Here is a 24,834-nt window from a genome sequence, read left to right as displayed (position 1 = left end):
TTGAACAAAACCTTTGTTTTTTATACAAAGTTACAGGACTAACCGCACCCACACCCAAAGTGGGAGTTATTTTAAGCAACTCTTCAGTTTTGATGTGCTAGTCTGGATCTTTGCTTATCAAAGACTTTACATTCTAAACCTTTGAAGATAAGATTAACATATAATCCACAAAACAATAATTAATAGTGATCACATTTAACCATGAAGTCCTTGACAGCACTACATAAACTCTAAATTGGTTGTGTGGTACAAAAGTTAAGTTCTGATGCAACTTAACATACTTCTGCTTTTCTTGAAAGTTGTTTGAGGTCTCAGCAACTATATTTTAAATCTGTGCTTATTCTAATCTTGTTGGCTCACCACAGTTAAAAGCTGCAGGGTGGAGAGAAGTTCAGGGAGGGAAAACTGGCTCACAGTCTCATCGGGTGACTCACACTTTCAGGAAGAATCTTTAGTTAGACCCAGCTGAGGCTCAGCCTTAAGAGGTCAATCACTTTTCTCTTCCTTCTCCCTGCAGAAGCTTAATTATCCCTTGTTAGCCAAATAATAAGTATTTGTCAGGGAGGTTCTAACCAGAGGAAACATTACACATTTGAACTGTTACTAATTTTGTTTTATGCCACCGAGTCAGTTAAAATGCCTTCAAGGAAAGAATTCAGACACATCAACAACTCACAGTTTTCTGCTCATTGTTAGCCCAGAGAAAATCTTCCTGAACTGTGGCTAGACCACTCATTTTCATTCTCCACAGACAAACTAAATTGAAGCAAACAGAAATTGAAGACCATTACACCAACTTTGTAGCAAACTGTATTTCCAGTATCTGCCATTTCACAGCAATGTTTCAGTAGAAAGTAAAACTAAAGGAAATGCTAGTGTTCACGATCAACATGCTACAGTTTCTGAACAGACTAGTCCCACCATAAAACATCTCCAGGAAGCACTAGGGGACAGTGTAAAAACCACTAAGTATATCTGACATTATACCATAACCCAGTCCTCAAGCCATTTGAGGAATTTGTTTTTTCTATTATTTTATAATACTTTTAAAAGTAAGTTCTATCTCTGCCCTTACACATATGCCTCAAACATTCTCACTGCAACTATGTAGAAATTAAGCATGAAAATTATTTTAGGTGAAATAAGCAGCAGCATTAGATGCTGAATCAGAATGGCAGCTCAGTCTCTCCTACAAAAAAAAAAAGTTAATTTTCCATTCACTTCTAAGACTTCTAGAGCAATCTTTGAAGTTATTCCAACAAAGCACACCTACTTCACTACAATTTTCTTCTATTCATACACATATGCAGAACACATGCATTTCTATTCAAACTTGACAACAGAAACATAATGAAGAGGTAAAACACAGAGCATTAAGTTACCTTTCAGTTCCTCCCTACTAACACCCATCTTACTCTACACTTGTAGCTGATAAGGTATTTCTCACTAAGTTACAGAACTCACTGTAGAACAGAACACTGCAGATACCTTACCTGCAGAAAGGAAGAGGAAATTAAATCCGAGGTGTGTACTGCAGTAACCACTTGATACCATGTTTTGGAATGGAAACTAGAGAGAGAAATGGTCAATGGAAAAAGCTATTTAAGCAGGGCTCGTGTAGAAGACTGTCAATCAATATTGACTCAGTGTCTACAAGACCAAAAGGAAATTAAAATCCCATTTGCTAAGGCATGGAACAAATATATGGGGAGATTTTACCCTAAACATCTTAACACCTAAGTAGCTGAGAGTGAAAAGAGGCAAGAGAAAACAGCTGCAGCAATAGGAACATCACCCAAGAGCAGTGGTTGTTGAGACTACTAAAGGTTGGGAATAGGAGGTATTTCTCCTGTCCTCCCCATCCCTATCCTGCAGAACACCCTGCCTAAAATACTTTCATTAGTGGTGTATTCTGTCGTCTGTAAATCAATAGATGAAGATGATGATCTTCATCGGGATGCATGCTGAACACACAGAGTCTTTTCCTGTGCATAACTGGTAATTCATTAACAGCAGCAGTTATGTCCATTAGCCCACCGATCTGGCAGTAACCCTAGGGATACATAGGAGATCATTAATGAGAATTAGGCCAGTTATTCTGCTTTCATGCTGAGTCAAACAGAGAAATCAGTTTAGACCAGCACGATTATTCAGATGTCATGCTAAATATTGATGCTGTGTATTAGAATGGAGTCAAATGACTGGCAAAAGGAAGATCTTTGAAACCAATTCTTCAGATTTTGCAAGACTATCCAGAATCTCATATAATTTTTAAGTGTGTACAACCTCAGACATCTGAGCAACGTGTTAAACAGTAATAAATTGCTTCCTTTTTAATTAGGCACAGCAATAGTCTCTCCTCAGGGAACCTCCCGTTCCCCTCCCACAAACCCCATTATACTTTGGGAAAACAGCATCTTCATCCAATTTCAACTGTTTAAACAGAAGCGGGACCTTAATTTCCTGTGTGCTGTCCCGTCCAGTCGCTGCTTCTTCCTGCTTTCTCTGTGCAGTGTTTCTTGAGAGCAGAAGGTATGTGTCAGCTTAGCAGCTGTGCTCTCAGACGGTCTCCATGGTTCACTGAAAGAAGGTGAGTTTCAGGCAGGGAACAGCCCTGCTTTTGACTCTTGCTGGCCATTGCTTTAGACCCCAGTCCTCAAGCACATCTATAGCAGTGATATTCATAGGTAGCACACATGCACAGATTTATTAAGTGTGCATACATGTTATATACCAAATCACATATATGGTGAAATCACAAGGATGCTGTTTCCAAGCCTACAGAACCAATGTGGGGGGGGGGGGGGGGGGGGGGGAAGTGGGGGGGGGGGGGTGGTGCAGATGAAAAAATAAAAGTCAACACTTACCTGAACTACTGCTGGCAAGAATGCTCAATCACTACTGCAGAACAAGATAGTGGCTTCTAACAGTGAAGGTCGAGCATCATATTAGCACACAAAATACTTTGAAGACAAAAATTCAGTGTACAGTTGACTATTTTGTCCAGCAGGTGTTGCTGGAGACTACAAAACACATTAAAGACAAGGTCAAGCTGGTCAGCTTTTGGAAGGGGGTCAAACAATGCATAGCACTTCCTCCCCCCAGTTCAACAAGGATAGGGTGACTGAGTATACTTTTATTCATTACAGTTTTCAATGTTATAGTGTAAAGTAATGCATTCTATGAAACTGAAATTCTATTTTCAAATATACAAGCAGTGCCTACCTCCATTTCTAGATGGGAGGTAAAGCTTGTCTGTAACTTCATAAAAAAGCCAAGTAGTCAGTAAGTTTTTCAGGTTCTACATCTTACAAATTCAGATCCATCCCAACTAAAATAAGGTAAGTTATTAAGTCTGTGGTAATCAACAGCTTGTATCCAGAGGGGGGGCACTGGGGGAAAGCAGGAAATCAGTGAGCCAAAAGGACACTTGGAAACTGCAAAAAAAAAAAAAAACCCGAATACACAAATGCTGTGTATCAATACCTTAAAAACAAAACAAGAGACTAAGATGACCTTAGTAATTCTAGCTGGTTAACCATGCGTGAATTCATGGCAAAATTGCTGGGAGTTTGATACACAATCTATGAAAGTAGAACAACAATTTCTAGTTATGTTATGCTACAGTTCCCAACTGGAAGGTGCTAACTTCCCTTTACAGACATACTCCTCCTCCATCTGTTGGCCTTCATGGCTATAATGGACCAGTAGTATGCATGACTATCACAGTATTGTTTTCTGGAAAAAACATTCTCCAGGTAAATCCAATCGTGTTTCAACAGTAATGGCATAAATAGAATTTCATATAGTATTAGAAAACCATATGCAGCTCAAAATATTTTTAAAAATACAGCATTTATGATTTGATTATGATGGTTTAGCCTGCAAAACAATGAAAAACTAAGGATCATCAATATTTCTACAGGTAGTCCATGGAAAGGCTTGATTCACAAGATGATTATCCAAAAAGCGAATCACGCCTTGACACTTGAAATTCACATTAAGAAGTTGGGGGGCGAGGGGTTAATACTTTGTTTGTTTCCAACAAGAACTAGTTTTGTACAGTCAAATGGAAGACAATTCATCCACAAATAAATCATTTAGATGGAACCATTTCAGAATATTCTTTTGGAAAGCAGCATTTGTCAGTGTTAAGTGGTGCCATGTCATTACAGGAAACTAATTCTGTAAGAGCTTTAGTCCACCACACTGCACAGTCTTTGGGCATAAGATGCAGCAAGACTAAGCAAGACTAGACAGGTAGTGTTGTCCAGTAATATATCATTAGAAGATGGATTACAGACACTGGATTTGTATTCAAAGACCGAAGACAAAGAAGCAGACAAGTATCTAGAGGAGGTGGGGATTTGAAATACCTGCTTTCAGTTATTTTTAGGTACTCTTTCTGTGTAGTTCTTCAAGAAGTCACGTACTCTGATCAAAAAAGTTGAGGTACTATGCTACCTCTGTATTGGAAAATTAAACTAGATGAATTCACGAGAAAAATGGTTAAACATTAGATGTAGCTATTTTGAATAACACATTTGCCACCCAACTCTAATGCTTGCTTCTTAAATTGAGATAAAGCTTTCTTCTTGAAGAGTTGAAGCTCATCTTGTTACACCATGGTTGGTAGAATTTCTTTAACTGACATTGACTTTCTACATTTTGTGGGAGGCTAGCAGCTTCTTCTTCCACCTGAAAAGGTGGCTTGCTTAACTACATACAAGTTTTGCCCAAATGTTGTTTTTGCAACAAATTCAAAATTTGCAAAATTACTGTAAGATTGTTTCTCTTAAAAAAGAAAACCCCTTTAATGTCAGTAGAAATAGATACCAATTCTCACTCAGCAAGCATCTGAATCATGAATCACTGGATGCTGGGAGTATTCATGGGAAGCATTAATGCACTTTCCAAATTCTCTGCCTCTTCCTACTGGCCACTGTTGGGGCCAGGATTCTCAGCCTCATCACTGCCCTCAGGAAAGCTTATGAAAGTTTGAGATAAAATGTCACCATTCTTACTGCTCCCATAAACTACTTAAAAACCCTGAAGCTCCTTTTTAAACATTCTGCTTGTCACACGGGAAAGTTAAAAAATCCAGAGCCCCTTCAGTTGCATGGTTTAGGCTGGGCATCCGTTCCATGGCAGATACAAAACCTGTGACCAGCAATAGCATAGAATCATAGAATTATTTATGTTGGAAAATACCCTTAAGGTCATCGAGTCCAACCGTTAACCTCATGCTGCCAAGCCCACTGCTAAACCATGTCCTTAAGTGCCACATCTACACGTCTTTTAAAACCCTCCAGGGATGGAGACTCAACCACTTCCCTGAGCAGCCTGTTCCAATGCCCGACAAACCCTTTTGGTCAAGAATTTTTTCCTAATATCCAACCTAAACCTCCCTTGCTGCAACTTGAGGCCGTTTCTTCTTGTCCTATCACTTGTTACTTGATATAAGAGACCAGCACCCACCTTGCTACAACCTCCTTTCAGACAGGTGTCGAGAGCGATAAGGTCTCCCCTCAGCCTCCTCTTCTCCAGACTAAACAATCCCAGCTCCCTCAGCTGCTTCTCACAGGACTTGTTCTCTAGACCCTTCACCAGCTTCATTGCCCTTCTTTGGATGCACTCCAGCACCTCAATGTCTTTCCTGTAGTGAGGGGCCCAAAACTGAACACAGTACTCAAGGTGTGGCCTCACCAGTGCTGAGTACAGGGGCACGATCCCTTCCCTGCTCCTGCTGGCCACACTATTTCTGATACAGGCCAGGATGCCCTTGGCTGCCTTGGCCACCTGGGCACACTGCTGGCTCATATTCAGCCGGCTGTCGACCAGCACGCCCAGGTCTTTCTCTGCCGGGCAGCTTTCCAGCCACTCTTCCCCAAGCCTGTAGCGCTGCATGGGGTTGCTGTGACCCAAGTGCAGGACCCGGCACTTGGCCTTGTTGAAACTCATACAATTGGCCTCGTTGAACCTCATACAATTGGCCTCAGCCTGTCCAGATCGCTCTGCAGAGCCTTCCTACCCTCCAGCAGATCAACACTCCTGCCCAACTTGGTGTCATGTGCAAACTTGCTGAGGGTGCACTTGGTCCCCTCATCCAGATCACTGATAAAGATATTAAACAGAACTGGCCCCAAAACTGAGCCCTGGGGAACACCACTTGTGACCAGCCGCCAACTGGATTTAACTCCATTCACCACCACTCTTTGGGCCCAGCCATCCAGACATTTTTTTACCCAGTGAAGAGTACACCTCTACAAGCATACATAGCTACTGTGTACAGCTTGTTTGTGCAGCAATACATGTACTGATGTTACAAGCCTCTGAAAGTAAGTGACGCACAAGCACATCATCATAGGTAGATCAAATTTATTTACACTATAGGGGAAGAAAGGCTTATTAAGTTTGTTGATCCCCACCAACTGATATTTATGACCATTTAGAAGTATGCTTTAAGAAAGGTCTCATTTAGTGTAGATGAACATTAAAATGCTGCAGCAAAACCATATAAGATATTCCAAGTTCTCTCACAAACAAGACAGGACTATCATACAAAGTAAAAACTTAGAAGGTATTCCAGTCTATCAGTTTTTACTGATGAGAACTGCATATTCAGAGAATAAAGATAACTAAACCAAGCCTCTGAATTTCACTGCCACATATGAATAGCACTGAGACCTCTTATAAATAAAAATACTTAACTTTGTAATTAGCAAATGAAAACTGCTAAATCTTACGATAGTCCATTCAATTCACATACAGCTTCTCTGACAGTCACCTGTGACTCTAACACAGCAATGTGAAAGCTTCCCCAACAGACTAACCTATTAAGCCTTTAGTAATTTTACTGTATCTCTCTTCAGAAGGTAGAATACAAGTGCATAAATATTTTGCTCCATGCCACAGCACATGCTGATATTGTGTTCCCTAGACTATTCCAACTCCTCCCACTGTTTTCTTCCCAACTTCTAAATAAGCAGTTCTCTTCCCATTCTCAGCAATTCATAAGTTTTCCTCCTTACCTCAGACCCAGGTCTTTCTTCACACAGTTTCATCTAGTCCTTCATCTTCACAGTCACGGGTTCTACTTCAAATCTTCCAGGGGCTTCACCTTTCCAACATGCAGTACCATTTCTGAAGCTGTAGAGACAGACTGCTATAGGTACTAACGCACAGACTGTGGTGCTTCTCTCCTAACATAACTATCGGCAAGTATGTTACCTCAGTCCCACTCTCATGAGGGAACCACAAGCACTACACAGGAGCAGGAAGCAGATCTCATCAGGATTTGCCATAGTGTCTTCCTGACTCAATATTTTATTTCCACAACTATAGAGTTAAATAAGTGTTAGACAATATTAAACAAAAGTTTTAACTTTAATATTCAAACTCAACACTAGTAAGAACAAATAGAGCACAAATGGGAAACACTGTTTAAACTAAAATTAATGAAGAGACAAGCCAGTAATTAGAACAGTTCTATTTTTTAGCAACATCTGTCAGCCTAGGTTCAACATCAGTACAGGTTCTGATGACCACATTCTGTTCATTTTGGAACTTAAAACTGAATAGTTAAGCTTTGTCTGTTGCCAACTCAGACTGCAGTTTCAGTATAGTATACTATAAGCACGATCAAAATTATGTACATAACAATGAAGAACAACCTGAACACTTACACTAAACAATTATTTACAAGTACTCCAACATTAAAAAAAAATATACAATAGCCTCAAGAATGGACAACTGAAGAGAATACCAACATTTAGAGAACCTTATTAGAAAGAATTACAAAACATCAATAGCCAAGACATTAACAATTGCACTACACTAATACAGAGTCCAAATATTAAATTGGTGCATTATTTCACAATGCACTAGCTTTGAGAGAAAACTGCTGCCTTCACTAAAATGCAGCTTAGATTTGATTCACGTAATTGTTTTAACAAGAAGCCTATTAACACAATAATGATTGTTTTAATGCTACAGTTTACAGCGAGGACAACAAACTAAAAATAGCAGCAGTTCCACATGGCACTTAATTCCACAGGTTTCTAAGCTGTGGTTTATGCAATGCCTACAAAGTGCTCCCAGTTGAATAAACAAATAAAATTCACAATAAAAGTCTACCTGACATCAGGTACATTGAGTGTATGTGGCCTTAAAGCCTGTCTTTCAAAATTTATTCCCCTCTGCTCCAAAAAAAACAGTAACTATCAAACCAAGGCCCCCTCCCTCCCTCTTAAAGATCGTTCAGGATATTACTTCTTATTACAATGCCGTAACACTACAAAGCAGCACACCACTATAGTGGTTAACCCTGGGACAATGTAACATCTAACAGTGTAACTGAAAGGCTTATGGATTAACATCCAGGATCCTCTATAGACAAGACAGTAACCGAGTCTGTTAACTCAAATGGTTAATACAGCTATCAGCCATATCGTACAAGTAAAAACCCAGAAGCAATTCCTGTAAAACTAGTGACACTGATTGATGACAGGACAAGAAACCAGGAATTGAACACTTCCTTCAATTCCTTAGGCTTCAGTCCAGCAGAGATGCTATAGCCATCCTCAGTAGTTCTTTTAGACTTCATAGTTAGTATATAGTAAGACTAACTGAGCGGTTCATTTTCTTTCCAATGAGTCGAGATGGTCTATTTTGCGTCGTAGATCTAGTTGTCATTCTGTCAGTGAACAGCGCTCGCTCCTCAGCTGCAGCCTTTGCCATCTGTGCCTTCTTCAGCTCTCTGCAAGACATTAAATAAATCACTGAAGAGCTAATTACTGAGGTTTGCCCAGATGAAGCATTCAGCCACAACTGAACTTCTTGTGGAAGATCCAGACAAACAGACACACACTTAGATGAACATAGATGAACGCAACTGGCAACAGACAACTTGGGAAGCATCCTTTTCCTTTTGCATACCCACATCAAAAGCTTATCACCATCTAAATCTTTTTTGCCCAACTTAAAAATTTGAGGCCAAAACTGCAAGGCTGAGTCACTGAAGGTAGCACAGGCCATTGTCCCCGTGCAACATTCTGTCAACTATTCTCTTTCAGAGAATTACCAATACTCAGTCTGAGGACAAAGTTAAATAAAACTCTGGTTAAAACTATGAAATAGTCACGCTAAAGAGCAAAGTTATCTTTATCAAGGGTTTCTCCACACACCCCTTTTCTCCTTTCCTTAAATGCTGACATATGGCTAAGTGTAAGGATTCCCCCCATACTCTTTTCCTTTTCCTATCCCAAACTTCCCTCAAAGAATTTTCTCTACCCTAAGAACTAGTATTTGTAGTCTCACTTCACATCTGGACTCCAAAGCAAGACCAAATTTTACAAGCTTGCTGCATATAGGTGTAGGTGTATTTAGTTTTAAGTTACACATTTTAGTTTAATAAGCTAATCCCATTCTTGTAAATCAGAGTATTATTCATTAAACACCCGTGCCCCATCTAATCCGTCCCCACATTATCACTGTGTCATTCACTGCAAGAGAACACAATCAATTTTTAGTCATCTTCCCTAAAGATTGAATGTCAGTCACAAGTGCACACATGTGTGCACACCCACCCACCATGCCATTACCAGGAAATTAAGGTTTACAATACACTTCCATTCTTCCCTAGAAGTCTAATCTTGAATTATTCCTTCCTCTGAAAAAGATGACACAGTAGAAAAAGCTGAGTTTCCTTACAAGAATTCCTTTCACTGATGATAACTTACATACACAAGTGGTATCTTAAATGGGTCAAATGCAGGAGCATTAAAAATAACAAAATAAAATGAACCAAAAATACCTACCTGAACTATTTTATGGAACGCTATCCCACACAACGTAAAAAAATTACTGTGGTTAAGCGTTCTTTTAAAATCATTCTTGGATTTACCGTTATTTTATAAGGATGTACCCTACTTGTTGCCAGGCCAGACACAGTCTTCGCAAAATATTAGCTTTGCCAACTTCCCCTTTCACATGATACAAAAATATGTTGTCTTTATAGAAGCAAGCAAGTTACCTCAGCAAATCTGTCCTTGAGTAACCTGCACAAACTGTCAAATTATTCTTTCTGCAGTCAGTGTAATTCATACGAACATTATAAAGATAACCATCTAAAATGGCAAGCCTGGCTACATTCAGACTGTAGCAATGGCAACATAAGCAGATAGCAATGGAGAGACTCCAAACGCAAAGTTAACATCTTAATTCAAAACAAGCCAGTCAGAAAGTAATCAGTGTTCTATATCCCCTCATAAAAGTCTGCCTATCATGCATAACATGTGCAAAGTTAACTGCAGTGAAAGATTCAGATGATTCCTTCTTAACTTACTAGCTCTTTCTCTGAAATTTGAGCAGAAATCAGACTTTCCTAAAGGGAATCTCTTCTTCAAATCTTTAATTCAGAGTTGAGTGTTTAAGGAAGGGGTAGGACAAGATTACTTCCCGATACAAATGATTCTCTGGTAATCTAATAACACTGCTGTGACAAATTAGTCCAAAAACATTCCTGATGTACCATTTCATTTAAGTTCAAAACAGCTCATTTAAGTCACGTTTTCCAATCTTTCAACGTAGAGATTGACCTAGGAAAACACAGACTCAAATAATACAGACATAAGTTACACTATACATGTCACAAAAGTATGCACTATGCTTGAAACATTTTTCAAAAACTGTAATGTTTTGTATGCTTTGAATTCTAATAGTGTAGTTGAGATTCCCATGGAGTGTTCAAAAAGTTCCTTCTATCAAGAAAGTTCCTTTTAAAGTTACATAACCCACTTTGTACTCTCATGTACGTATATGCATACAGATTTGTGGACCTCATGCAGAAACAAGGACGGTCCTGTTTTATCATCACTCTACTGTCATATGAGAACCCATTGGAAATTAAGTTATGTTTAAGAACCCCAAGGAACTACTTACTTCTGTAAGAGCGAGTTTTTGAATTTTTCAGCATTCAGTTCTATTCGGAGCTGCTCTGCGCTCTTTTTTGCGGCAGAGAGAAGCACCGAGTGCTTGACTAGTGCCACAGCTGAAGGCCTTTTCTCTGGATCAGGATTAATCATGACCTTGGAAAAAAGAAAATAAAGCGTTTAGTTAAGGCCAGTAATACAGTAAGTTACACTAATCAGTGAGCCGCCAGTACAAGAGTTCTTACTTTTAGTAAGTCTAGCAATTCTTGAGAAAGCACTTGTGGTATTCTAGGTAGTTTTCCTTGTCGAATTTCATGCCATTGGTCCCCATTAGTTGGAAGTGGTTCAGCCCCAGCAGCACAGACAACAGTCAGAGCAAGAGCAAAAATATCTGCTTTTGGCAAATGAGTGTAGTTCTTGAAAAATAAAGAAAAATAAATTTACTACACATACCACCCAGCGCAAGAGGAAATCTAACACATAGCAACTCATAAAAGAAAACAGCATACAGACCTAACATCACTATTTTCCACAAACTGAACAGTTACCTCTTGTAGGACTTCATTTGCAAGAAAACGGCTATCACCTTCCTCCACTTGCGGACTAGATACTCGAGTTACATGACCAAGGTCACCTGCAAAAAGAAAAAAGTTGTTTTTCAGAAGACAAATAGACAATGCAATTCTTCTGAGCACAAGTGTGCTGCTTCTCACCTATTTTAAATATGACTCTATCAGATGACCAGTCATCATCATCACCTTCTTCTGAAGTTGTACTTGGGACTGATGTCCTAGATATGAAAATATTACCTGAAAAAGAGCAGAATTTTTAAAAAAACAAAAAACAAACAAACAAAACCCAAACAGCTATTTCTGTCCAATTTCTACTTCATCTAGCTTTACTACAGTTTGCTTTAACCACACAGAAGTTTTAGTTGTATACATACCCAGTTCATAGTGCAAGAAACTCTAACTTAACTCACTCTGGCCCCTCTGCTGGGAGAGGAGCCAAGTGTTACGCAAGTAGAGTCAATTACACAAAAAGGACCCGAGATAAACTCGGTAACAGTTTAAGTTTGCTAGCCAATTTTACAACTGACATCCTCGTACTGCTATTTAGAACTTCAGTGAAGAATTTACAGTTAGTAAGGTGTGGCCAACAGCTCGTTTTTCTACAGCAGATTAAATTAACTGAGGAAGTTGTTAATACAGAGTATTTACTCTGTCAATACAGAGTAAAGCAGTTTACAAACTTACTAGGTTTAATATCCATGTGCACCAGTGACATTGAATGAATGTACTTTAAGCCTCGAGCCACCTGAAGTAGCAGGTCCTTCAGTTCTGGTTCAGTAAAATAACGCATATTCCTGTAATTTTCACTTATAGCATCTGCTAAACTGCCGCCTAAAACAACATTAAAGCAAACAACTAATTATTTTATATCAAACAGTTGATAAAGTAATGAAAACTTGCTTCCAAAAGTAAGTACAACCAGCTTCCAAAATTAACAGTGAATATATCACCAAGAACTTGCTGATGATACATAGGAAGTGTAAAATCTAGTGCTGTACAGCCTCTTTATAGCCATGTAATATAATAAAATTATTTTTCTGCTGTAATTGCAGTGCAAATTAACAGGATACCAACGCAAGGGAGAAGACCTCTCTCCCTCTTCCAAATCTCTGGTAGCGTATCAACCATAGCAAAAAGCTTGAGAAATCAGGTCCACCTCTCTTTTTAAAGAAAACTCTCTGGTAATTTTCTCTATTCCAGCTTGAACTATCGTACAGAAGAAAGAACAGTTTTGCTGCTTGCAAATGCCTCAGTGTACTTCCAATATTCTTGAACACTTAAGACTTTGTCTGCAGTTTTGTACAGTTTTTGCTTCATATATCTGATATGCCTTTTCCAACAGAAAGGAGTATCAGACAACTTTGAGACAATGATGGTATGAGCTATGTGTAGGGCAATCAATCCCTAACTAGGTCTAGGGATTTGTAGAGGGACCTGCGTATCTCCAAAAATTGGATTTTTTTTGAAAGCAAGTTCAGAACAAGCGATAAACTCTACTTACCATTGCAATATTCATTCTGTATAAGCATATGATCATCTTCTGCCCATGCAGAGTAGTACCTTACTACATGAGAATGCTGTCCGAGAACTGCATGTGCATAGACCTCTCTTAAAGCATTTTGCCTGTTACAGTCCCAAAAAATAACAGTACACAAGAATATTATGAGGTGAAATTAGTCCAATTTCAGCTTGATAGAAACACTTATTATAATATCATGCCTCTCTGCCAGCTCAGGTCTCTAATTAAAATCTTCACATTCGGTTCTGTGGCACTCGAAGGTGGATTTGTATTTATATCCAAACAGCTAAGATAATTTACATTGTATTAAAAGACTAAGCATACGGAACATCAAAATACAGGTTTTGTTGCAGATAATTCTTGAAGGAGGTGCCACTTCCATTACGTACTTTTCAACTAGCAGCAGCAGCAAGCTTTGAGAAGCATCACTGAAGCTTTAGGAAGAAACTAATGATGACCATAAAACAGGAGTATGACTGAACTCAACATTCCTAACTTCTTATGTGAGAGTCTGGTATGCAATTTTCAGCAACTCCAACTTGTGGAGTTTTATTAGAACAGTGGGGGGAAAAAAGTCTGAATCGCAGGCTCATTCACAAATGCCAAAAAATACCCCAAAACTGACTTAACTAATCTGCACGTCACTCAAGTTGATCAAGGATGAGGACCTAGTTGGGAATATTGCTTTCCTTTCATAACTCAAAGGATCATCACTGCAATTTATTCATATAGTCCCTCCTACCATTAATGCAAGTAAGCATTATTCTTACTTTCCAGATGAGAACCATCTGTTCCCACAGAGCATTGGGACAAATGTCCACTAGGAGAAAGGCCAAGTAGCCTTTCCTCCCCTGTACTGCACAGTATTCAGAACCAAAAAAAATGTAAAGCAACTTCAAAATTGTACCCGTTTTACATTTAATTCATGTATATTTATACTTTTCTCTGAAATGCCTTCTCTAGACACCAATATGAAGAGACATAGGAGGAAAAGGCACCAAGAGGTGACTTTTAAGAGCAGGAAATACTCACTCATCCACTGAGCCAGCTAAGGGTTTCTTGGATCGCTTTATTGCATAAATACAGCCATCAAGCCTCTTCACACATTTAAATACAGAACCAAATTCACCTGATCCAATCTTCTCCAACTCATGAAATTCAGTTGCATACCGTGACTTCATATTACTTTCTGTTATTGTTATCCTCTGCAAAGATTAGAAAGGAAAATACTTAGATCCGCAGATACACAAACTGCCAAACTTCAGTATCAGGTTCAAAAGATTAATTACCTTAGCAGGTCTGATAGTTTCATCTTCAGGCTCTCCATCACTTGCTTCCATGTCCTCTCCACAAGAGCTGAAATTCACAGCAGTTATTTTTGCAGAAGTAATATGGCTTAAGTAAACTTAAAATTGAAGTCTAGCAGCTGCTGATTTTTCCAAGATCTAATTCTCCCATTCCACCTTAGTTTAACTAATTGAACGCCAGACATTTGTAAACACAAACTCATAAAATAAAGGTACCATGCTAATATCTTTGTCATTTCTTTCTTCATGTTTCATAGTAGTGTTTAATGTGTTTTTCCATCCTCAAGAAAAGACTGTGTGCACAGCTCATTCAGTCAGGTAAAAAGACTGTAGGGGACAGCCTAATCTATCCTCTCAGTATACTAATCAAAAGATTAGTCCTAAATGGTTATTTCATAATATCATGCATCTCAAAGCAGATACTTTAAGAGCTATATTATGAATCACTAACAGATTTGCAAGGAAAAATACTTTCCTAGAGGCAATTTGTAACAAAACTTTTGCAGCTAAAAGTAGTTCTAAGGATAAGCTTAACAAAGGAAGATAAAAGTTACTCACTCATTCCAGTGCGTTCTCTTCCTCCTACGACATTTTCCTTCAGAGTTGTGAAGGAACATGGAATCTGGAGTGAAGGGATTGATGTTCACGTGAGGTGTTCGTCTAATATCTTCTTCCTGCTTCTCTGATTTCCCAACATTCATAAATAGAGAGCCCCCTCGAAGTTTGACTGAGCTGGAGCCTACTCCTTGTGCTTTAGAGAGCAAACTCTGTATTTATTTAAAAAAAAAAAAAAAAAAAGACGACATTTATAACCTCAACATTGCTTTAGACATACAGTCAGGTCATGCTTGAAAGCCATCATGCTGTCATTACAATACTGTCTAATCAAAGTTAGCATGAGTTGTTTAAATACGTGCATTTCCATCAAAAAGAATTCCAGATAAACTATTAGACTTTACACTTCCCACAAAAACAGTTAAAGGAAACACTGAATGTTGAAATAATTTATAAAAGACAGGAAAGATTATGAGAGCAGAGTTTCTCAGTCTTTAATCATGTCATCACCTGTACTTCTTGGACAATTCTTTGTCCATGAAACAAACACAGATGAAACTCATGGACCATCCTGTGCTGTATCACCATAATTTTCACGTACGAGATCAGACATAGGAAATTATCTTTGGTGACTACAAATCTAGGTGGCAAACAAAAAAAAAAAATAAGCAAATAAAAGATTTAATACTGATGCACAGATGCCTCTTCATGAACGTACAAAAAAGTTGCTCAAGAATTGACAGCACTGCTGCGCTGTCAGTTCAATATCCAAAACAGATCTTTTGGGTGGTGATTTGTCAGACCAGGCATTTTCCAGGCACATGATGAAACTCTCCCAGTTAGGAAGGGAAGTTTGCACCTGAGTCTCCTACATCCTGGTGAGGATGCCAGCCACTGACCTACTGGATCACAAAGCAGGAGTATTGCCTTATCCTAGCAACACCTTTCAAAATAAAGAATTGACCTAACTAAAGCCTCAACCACCATAGGGAAGAAGGCTCAACACTTGGGAATCTCAACTGCACTCCCCAAATCTGGACTAGATGAAGACCTTTAAGTCACTTGTGCATCTCAACACACATTTCAGTACTTCCACTGGATACCTTAACCAACTGATTCTTCTAGATTCCGAAGATAACCTCTCCAAGACAACCCAGGTAGAATTTGGGCACCTAATTTAAGAATCCCACTGAACTGCAGTGTTAAGACCTTGTTCTTAGTGTCACAATCCACAAGACTCTCGCGTCTCAAAAGCATCTGCTCTTGACTCAGTACAAGATCCTCACCAATTTTACTATTTCCAAACGTACCACTGATTTCTACCAGTGAAACCTCATTTGAGATGGAAGCTGTAGAAAACCAATTAACAAGGTTGCCTTCCTCGCACCTTAAGTCAGTTGTTTCCAACCTATAGCCTATAGACCCCGGGGAGATTATCCCCGGGGATTATCCCTGGCTTACTTCTAAAGGGCTATATGAAAAGTAACGAAGAAAGCAAGCCTATTATCACTAGATTTACATTCGCCATACGGTGTTTTACACGAGTGTCGAGTTCAAAAGTTGAAATGCCTTCCAAAAGTCTGTTATTGACAGAGTTAAGAGCCACCTATCCCTTTAAGCTTTCAAATCCATCAGTTTAAGTTTAACAGCATCAGCTACTCAAATAGCCTTTTACATTTGATGCAGAAGAGTACAGACACTGAACTTGCACTGGCATACGGTACAACAACAGTAGCACTCGGAACAAGACACACCGATTTGCTGACAGACACGCAGGAGCAGATTCCAGTTCAAGCTTTAACTTTCTGGTTATAACGGTACGGATGCCCACACGACACTGAAGTACTTACTTTAATAGTCTACTTTCACCTTTTAAATAAACTTTTCCACAAAATACAGCAAAGGCAGGGTACTTCTGTGTTTATATATGAGTAAGATACATTAAAATGTAAAAGTATATTTATAAATATAGATTTTATGTATTTGGGGGGGGGACTGTTCCACGCCCCCAGCTACCCTACGGGACAACACGCACGACTGGGGGGTGGGCGGCTCGCGGTACTACTTTGTCTTCCCCGTTCGCCCAGGCCGCGGCCCCTCGGCAGACAGCCCGGACGGCGGGGCGAACCGAGAGGCGCCCGCCTGCGGGAGCCAGGCGGACAGGCGGCGCCCGCGCCCGCCCGCCCCTTCCCGCCCCCCCCCGGGGCCCACCGGCGCGCGGAGCCCGAGCGGCCGGCCGGCCGGGCGGGCGGGCGGAGCGTCGCCCCCCGCGGGTTACATAACCGTAACGGACGGGCTGTGGGCAGGTCTCGGGGCAGACGCCAACTTGCCGTTGCGGGCAGGCGGGGTGGTGCAAGCGGCTCGCGGGGCGGGCGCCGACCCCGCCGGCGCCGCCCGGGCCCGGGCCCCCGCCGCCCCCCTAGCCCCCGCGATTCAACCCTCCCGCGGTCCCCCGGGCTCTCCTCCCCCCTCCCCGGGGGCGGGCCGGCCGCCGAGCCCTGCCCGGCCCAGCACCCCCCACCTCCCTCCGCCCTCGCCCCGAGCGGGCCGGTGAGGGGGGGGGCCCCGCGACGCGGCGGGTGCCTCACCTTGGGGGTGTGCGGCGTGTCGAAGAGGCGCAGCTTGCGGAAGGTCTTGTGAGGCGGCGTGCCGGGGCAGTCGGGCAGCGGCGAGCCGGGCTCCTCGCTCCGCAGGCGGTAACCGCTAGCAGCCGGGTGCGGCGGGGAGCGGCCGCAGTAGCGGCGGCCCTTGTAAGAGGGCGGCGACGAGGGGGAGCCGGCCATGAAGTAGGCTCCGGGCGACTTCACCGGAGAGGAGCCGAACCCCTCCTCCTCCCACGAGTCCCCCTCCTCCGGCAGCGGCGCCGCCGCGGGCTCCATCTCCTCCTCTTCCTCCTCCTCCTCTTCCAGCAGGGGCGGGTCGCCCCGCGCCGGGGTGCGAGCCGCCGAGAGCGGCGAGTCCGCCTCCTGGAAGGCCGAGTCCTCGCCGGTGCTGTTGCCGCTGCTGCCGCCTTCCTCCTCCTCGTCCTCGTCCTCCTCGTCGCTGTGCCCGCTCACGAACAGCAGCTTCTGCCGGATCGGGGCGGCCACCCGCCGGGCCGAGACCCGCCGCGGTGCCGCCGCCTGCTGCAGGCTGAGAAAGCTCATGGCGGCTCGCCGCGAACCCCTCTCTCACGGCCGAACCCGGCCGCGCCGCGCCCGCTGTCGCTGCGCCGCGCTGCGCTGCCCCGCGTGCCCTCGGCGCGCTACGCCCCTGGGTGCGGCGGCGGCGGCTCCGCGCGGCTCTGCCCCCGGGCACGGCTCGCCTCGCGCTGTTCGGACTCCGCGGCTTTCCCGCGACCGTTAGTCACGTGGCGCGCCCGCCAGCCAATCACGCCCGCCCACTCAGTTTGAAAACACGGAGGGCGGGGGCGGACCTACACACGGCCGCGTCATGGGGTGCTTTGGCGCGAACGCCGCGGGCGGAGGGGGCGGGGCGGGGCGGGGCTCGCCACCCGAAACCGGGCCCGAGGCGGCCACACGTCCGCGTCCGCCCGCTGGGGCGCGGGCGAGGCGCCATCTTAGCCCGGGGGCGCGGCCCCGCCCAGCGGCGGCGGAGCCCGGGGGACGGCCGGGCCGGGCCGGGCCGATACCGCCCGGGCAGCGGGCGTTGGACGGGCGGGGACCCCGCGCCGCCCAGCCCGGCTGAGGCGGGCGGCGCGCTGTCCTGCCGAGGGTGCAGCTCCCCGCCTCCCAGCGAGGTTGCTTTGCTCCCGTTTGGTTGCTGGAGGAGCGCGCGGACATCGCCACCGCATGTGCCCCACAACAGTAACAACTCCTTTTAGGCCAGGTAAAGGCGGCCTTTTTTAGCTAAGCCGAAAAATAAACGTTCCAAATACCTCTATTCACGTGATCTGAAACGCAGTCAGGAACACAGGAGCCTCCAGTACAGCACCCCATGCTGTTAATGGTAACTCCTACGAGACATTTCTAAATGAATCAAAAAGTCTTGGCACGGCAGATGCGATTTTGCAGCAGATGCCATTTAACGGTAACGCCATCTCCCTACAGATGCCACAACTTTGCCTCTCGGCTTTGTCTTCCATCTCGCACCACCTTATTAAATGTAATGTAACTGAACAAATAAACCTGCCAATCTCTCTCCTCTATCAAAATCACCTTAAAATGAACCCCTTGGGTTACAAAGGTCCTGAAATAAAGAGGTTTTTCCAGCCACAGGAGCTCCAAACAACCCGAAGCAAGCCAGGTGTGCATCCCTGTTGAGTTTCTCTCTGCTTCCCCAGGCTCTCGGGGCAGGCACGCCGTCCCCTGCACCTGCAGACAGTGCCTGGGCTTTGCCTCCCTGAGAGCTGAGGGCACACGGGATGCCGGGACCCTGTGGCACAGCCCCTCTTCTCTCAGACCATGCCCCCCCCCCCCCGCCCCCACCAGCCTCCTCCCCAAAACCTACCTCTCCTTGCCTGGGGGACAAAAACCTCATCTGCTGCAAATGGCACACTTGACAGTGAGCAGCACCTGTCTGTGAGTCTGAAAGCTCCAAAGGTAATGAAGTGAAACACCTAAGGCCCAGTCAATAGAAAACAGAAGTTTGTACTTAACCATGCTTCTGTTGTTTGCCCACCTCCTGTCGCTGGTCTCCCATGTCCGTGGGCAGAAGCCTCACAAGCAACTTCGGACATGGTTCCAGCTCCGTGGCCGCAGCCAGGGCCCAGACATTCCTGCTGCTGAAAGAAGGGCTGTGGTCAACAGTGCGGCTCGGAGGCCTTTTTCTGCTGCCTGCTGAAACTGGACACCTGTATGTCCAGCAGGTAATTATTTTTAGACGGATTTCTACTGAGGCCCAAACCAAAAATACCAGGATACATTTTTCTCCCCTTTTCACACCAGTGCTGTCTGCACAACTGCTGCTCTCCAAGCCCATGTGCTTTTGGGACCTAAGAAACACCATAGGGATGCTAGTGGCCCATACTCCACTTCTGCTAGCGATTCCTTTTTTAACCTCTTCTGCCTGGAAACACCTGTTTCTCGGCAAAGAGCTGCCGTGCAGCGTGGCACAACTGTCCCCAAGGGCTCTCACCAGTACTGTGCAGGGACTGAACCTGTAGCGTGGGTGTGGGCGACTGCCTGTGCCACCGGCACTGTACGAACATAAGAGTGTTTTAAATTAATATGGCTAAGCGGACCAGCCATCAATACAACTCCGTACTCACACAGACTCCCTCTTGCCTGCGCAGTGAAACGGTTTTGCTCAGAGCTCCGTCGCCTCAAGATGCATGGGTTGCTACCCTTTTCTTTTTTGTAAGGCCTACATAGAAACATTTCTGCTTAAATATCACATCCCTACATATTTCTCACACTTTCAATGGCCTGAAAGCTTAAGACAGTTTTTGTTTTCAGGACAAGCAGCAGTGAGCCACGAGAACACAATTTTTGAGATTATAGAAACCTCCTGAAAACTAGTTTTAGAAAACTGAAAGTAGCCAACATAACCTATGAAAATGGGATTGGACAGCATTTACAGAGATACAGCTACATCAATCCAAGTCCTATAAACACGCTTGGTGTGCAATTAATTTAGATTAATCACAATAATGTCCCATTAAAAATACTCATTTTTAAAACTGAAATGCACTGTGTAGCAAATACTAACTGAAGCATTCAAGTTTTAGAACAGATGATGTAAGAGAAGGCTACTTAAAAAATACAACCTCCATCTCTTTCTCAGTTAATAGCCCACAGAGGGAGATGCAAAGCAATTCCTAGTAAGTGACTCAAAAATCCCAGCCACTAGCTGTGGCCTACTTCAGTCATATATGATGTTTCCTTTTCTTTAAAAAAGATTAAACAATTTAAGCTTTCAATGAATCCCTCCCCCTGAAATGTCGAAGCTGCAGTCTCCTTCTCAAACGCAACCTAAATATAACTGGTGCTGCATTGCTTTCTGGAGTCTACAGACACAGGTATTTAGTGAGGGTAAGTGGCAAACTGAAATTCAGAAGCCCTGTTGTATAGACTTTAAGTAATGAATTGCTAATCACTGGAACAGTTTAATTGGGACAAAATCAAATGGAACAATTCAGAGTTTGTACAGAGAAGGAAGTATTTCTGAAGAGAAGACAGATACGAGAGGAAAGGAAAAAAGGGAGAAAGAAAGAAACAGCAGTAACATAATTGTTTTAAAAGAAAGTTTATTTCCAAAGCAAGAGCAAATAAGAAAGAGAAGTACTGATTAAATATGTAACTATAACAAAATGCATAGTTGCTATATAAGGACCACGTTCATAGGGTCTACATATGTGCTGTTCTAAATTTGCATCAGTTGTTCTTTTACTGTAGTTTGACAGGACCATAAACGGTTGTGTTGAAGAGAAGATGATTTTCCCCCAGACTGAGTGTGGCAACTCTGCTATCCTGTCCACCATGACATGACTATAACTAGCATTAGGAGGCCTATAAACAGCCTGACTAAAAAACACTGCAGAGCCAATCCCTTAGGCAGAGAGCACATTAGCAATGGACATCATCACAGGAGGAACCGAAGTGAGCAGGGATGAGCTCTGCAGGCTTCCACTCCGCCATACTCTCTGAGCCAAATTCATCCCAAATTCTCTGAAACTGATTAAAATGCATCTTTGAGCCTCTGTAGTTCTTGCAAACTAAAGCCCTGATCCTCCAAATAGGTGTAACAGCACATAACCTGATGTCCAGGCAGTGCCTGACTGATATTCCTACCAATCCGAGTGGTTTAAGGGTTTTCAGGGTATATTCGCAAAATTGGCTTGGTTTTTTCTTTTAATACTTGCTTTTAAATTAAAAAATAAGTATATCAGTCTGGTGCACTGAAGATTTTGCTACCAGAAATACTTATCTGGGGCAGCACACACTTACTGACAAACAGCTGCTTTTAACTAGGAGTTTTCAAGGGAAACCATTGTTCCCTCTTTTGTGGGTATCAGGGGAACCCAAATAATGGTGAATGGGAAAGAAATGGAACAATGGCCAATTTGTCTAGCTGTCAGAGGAAACTGCCACAGAAGTGGGGTACACTGCCATCTTGTCAGGATTTCCTGCACTTATAAGTTCAACTGCAGTCCCCCCAAACCACTTTGATCAAATTGGAAGAGTTCTGCCAAAAACTATATGAAACCCATTCCACATCAGCCAGCATAGTCGTGAAACTATGATGAGTTCCTCTTATTATGAGAAGGGTAAATGGAGTGAAAAAGCAGAAGAGGAGGAAGGTTAAGTTGCTTATATGAAAAACAGAAACAGTACAGCCACCTGTGCCAGGGGTGCTGCTGGAGAACTGAGAGCAGGGACAGATCTGTGCTATTCCCGGCTTTTCTCTTGGGTTCCAGCAGGTACCTAGGGACTAGCATGCTTGTCACCAGTGCCAGTGATGGCATTCCAGTGTTCACAGAAGGCTTGGCATATACAAGGCTATCAGGTCTCAGTGGTACTGTGCCAGCCAACTGGGAGATGTTGTCTCTGGGCCACTGACAGCTTAAAGGTGAACAGTTTAAAGACTATTTTATCTGGGGTTGTGCTTCTAACAGCTGCTGTTAGCTGGCAACCTCTTTTTATTTATTACAAGGTCCAGAGTTGAACGGACCTTCTCCATCAAAGGTGGACTTTGTGTCCAAAGACATGCCTGTAGTTGATGCTCCCGGTGTTTTTACTCTTTTTAGCCTATAGCCTGCATGCAGATAGAGCATTTCTCAAGGATGTATTCACTCAGGAAGTGTAAATAATAAGAGCAAGAGAACAAGGTGGAGAATAGAATGGGGAATTTGACAGTACCTGGGATGCTTCCCAAAGTAAAGAGCAGTTTCTGGGCCCAAAATCTGGGAATTTAAGGGAAGATCTGAAGATACTCAGAAGTTATAATGTACAAGGTACATTAAAAAAAGCACAGGTTTTGCCAAGCAGTCATGTACAATTCAATGTTTCTCTGTGACTATGACAGCACACACTCTTAAGAGTTTTTAGTGACTTCATTTTTGCCTGTATGTCTGCCTCTTAACACTTGAAATACCTGCTTACAAAGAAAGTGGCAAAAGAATCCATTCCTGAGATTTGTATTCAGATCAGAAATTCCTCCAAAACATCCTAAAAGTTGAAGAGACAGAATGATTGCTATGACTGAAAACAAGTACAATAGAATGCCTCATTCCTGCGCTGAAGTTAAAATGATCAGAATAGAAGTCAAGATTTTGTATCTGCAATTAAAAACCTCAAAACGTCTAATGCACAGAAACTAGTCACTACTAATTTACCAGTATCCCAAGCCTTCTTCATTCTTCTCCTTCAGGGAACATGCAAAACCATAAAAGAGGTATTCAGCCTTTTTCCAAATTTACTACTGTTCATTTTAATAATCTCTTACGTATGTCACTTAAGGTAAGACATTCTGCAAACACTTTTCAGAGATGCAGATAAAAAGATAAAAGCCTAGTAAGAGTTTCAAGAGGCCCAGCCACCTTCTTCCCACTAACACCACCCTCAGGAACCTACATTCAAAAATCTGTCTCTTACTGTCTTGAATATATCTGTTTAAAAACAAATAGCAGCTAATCCTGTCTGTCCCACAAACCATTCTTGTCCTTTGATTTTTCAGTCATTACAACCTGTATTCAAATCTGAATTAGCTCTACACCGAAGCAAAAAGCCCACTGGAGATGTAGCTTTGGAACATTGTCCTTTCTCCATGAGCCTTCTACAGTCATGTGGTAGTTTCTCTTATGCCAGCAGACTTGCCAGATGTTAGGAAGTCAGCCCCTCTTCCTTGTCTTGCCTCACTAAGATACCTGCTCAGAAGCCCCTCAGCAAAATACTACAGAATCAAAGCAGTAACATGATGGAGAGTCTAAAACTCCCCAGAAAAATAAGTAAAATACAGCAGCCAGTCAACCTGAAGTCTGGTAAGGGATTTAAACAAAGGAAAGAGTAAAATGCTAGGATTTTGACAGTAACATAAGACACTTTTTTTTTATAGAAAAAATTCCGCACAATCACTTGTGCCCTGAAAGTGTAAATTTTTGCCATTCCCTGAGTAAAATGCTTCAAATAATCTAAATGGAACAAAAATAATCCAAATAAAATCTCTTACTGTTTCAGAACCTGAGATGGATAGGATTTAAGGGGGGTCACATTTCCATTAGAGAGAAATACACAGAGCGTGTAGGACAAAAAATGCTTGCTTGTTGATACAAGCTTCTATGTTTACTGGGATAATTAAAGTCTGCTTTGAATATAACCCTCAGCTGAAAAAGTCTGGTATCACATTCCTGATAGGGTTAGGTGTCAACCAGTTACTGCTAATGGTGATGGTCTAATTAGATTGTTATTTTCCTTTGACAAGTGAACTTTTCTAGCAGAATGAAAAATAGCATCAAAGGAATGCCAAACTGCTGGCAACACCTAAGCTGCATTTTAAAATACACATAACACCGGGAAAAATGCTTGTTTCTATGCCTTATTTGGAGTGTAGTGCACTATTTACAACACAAGAACTGAAAATGGCTCTTGATTTTTTGGTCTCTTGTCATAGGGGTCCAAGGTTTCTATCAATGGAGCAAAAAATACTTTTGGGGGGATCTGGTGTTCAAAGATAGACTGCTTTGCAAAAAAAATAGGAGTACCTTACTGTCATCAACCAGCTGGAGTTTAAATTTATGCATCTGCAAAGACAAGGCATGTGTTAATTTCTCTTTTTCAAGACAAAAATGATGGAGGCTGAATAAATATATTTTTAAAGTTCCAAACAAGTGTAAAGTAATAGCTGAACAGAACACAAGTTACCCTTCATTTCCAGTCTCTTAAAGCTTATGAAAATCAGTTTGCTTCCCACCCAACTATTACTGAAATTTCATCTGTGCTATATTTGAAAATTACACAGAAAATTTTACAGAACATTTAATTACTTTAATTCAATAACAAACTAAGAGTGAC

The 24,834-nt window shown here is 42.5% G+C and overlaps 2 protein-coding genes across 11 annotated transcripts in view; both read right to left on the bottom strand.

Moving 5' to 3' along the window:
• Positions 1 to 1,031: 1,031 nt before the first annotated feature.
• On the bottom strand, positions 1,032 to 18,333 carry WEE1 (WEE1 G2 checkpoint kinase). 7 transcript variants are annotated; one of them, XM_041129366.1, is made up of 17 exons: positions 17,473 to 18,333; positions 14,888 to 15,096; positions 14,312 to 14,378; positions 14,055 to 14,227; positions 13,005 to 13,126; positions 12,188 to 12,334; positions 11,645 to 11,740; positions 11,480 to 11,565; positions 11,177 to 11,347; positions 10,942 to 11,087; positions 8,629 to 8,758; positions 7,032 to 7,149; positions 4,377 to 4,466; positions 3,226 to 3,738; positions 2,868 to 2,963; positions 2,455 to 2,580; positions 1,032 to 2,053 (listed from the first exon to the last, which is right to left on the bottom strand). In XM_041129366.1, the coding sequence occupies exons 1-12, from the start codon at positions 18,028 to 18,030 to the stop codon at positions 7,117 to 7,119; spliced, it is 1,938 nt and encodes a 645-aa protein (XP_040985300.1). In that variant the 5' UTR covers positions 18,031 to 18,333; the 3' UTR covers positions 1,032 to 2,053; positions 2,455 to 2,580; positions 2,868 to 2,963; positions 3,226 to 3,738; positions 4,377 to 4,466; positions 7,032 to 7,116. The 7 variants fall into 7 exon arrangements, with proteins under 7 accessions (XP_040985300.1, XP_040985303.1, XP_040985301.1 ...); XM_041129369.1 differs by adding an exon at positions 7,231 to 7,338 and having other exon boundaries at positions 1,032 to 2,580; positions 17,473 to 18,332; XM_041129367.1 differs by having other exon boundaries at positions 1,032 to 2,580; positions 2,868 to 2,923.
• A 252-nt stretch (positions 18,334 to 18,585) lies between these two features.
• ZNF143 (zinc finger protein 143) overlaps positions 18,586 to 24,834 on the bottom strand; it is a 50,832-nt gene continuing 44,583 nt past the window's right edge. For 3 of the 4 annotated variants that reach the window (XR_003926842.2, XR_003926848.2, XR_003926849.2), the window contains one exon: positions 18,586 to 19,607. The gene's annotated coding sequence lies outside the window, so the exon portion shown is untranslated. Of the gene's footprint in view, positions 19,608 to 21,054; positions 24,564 to 24,834 lie in introns of those variants that run through there. The other variant, XR_005934147.1, reaches the window with a different exon arrangement.

The sequence above is a fragment of the Aquila chrysaetos genome, chromosome 16, assembly GCF_900496995.4.
Source record: "Aquila chrysaetos chrysaetos chromosome 16, bAquChr1.4, whole genome shotgun sequence".
Taxonomy (NCBI): domain Eukaryota; kingdom Metazoa; phylum Chordata; class Aves; order Accipitriformes; family Accipitridae; genus Aquila; species Aquila chrysaetos.
This window is presented reverse-complemented; position numbering and strand designations above follow the sequence as displayed.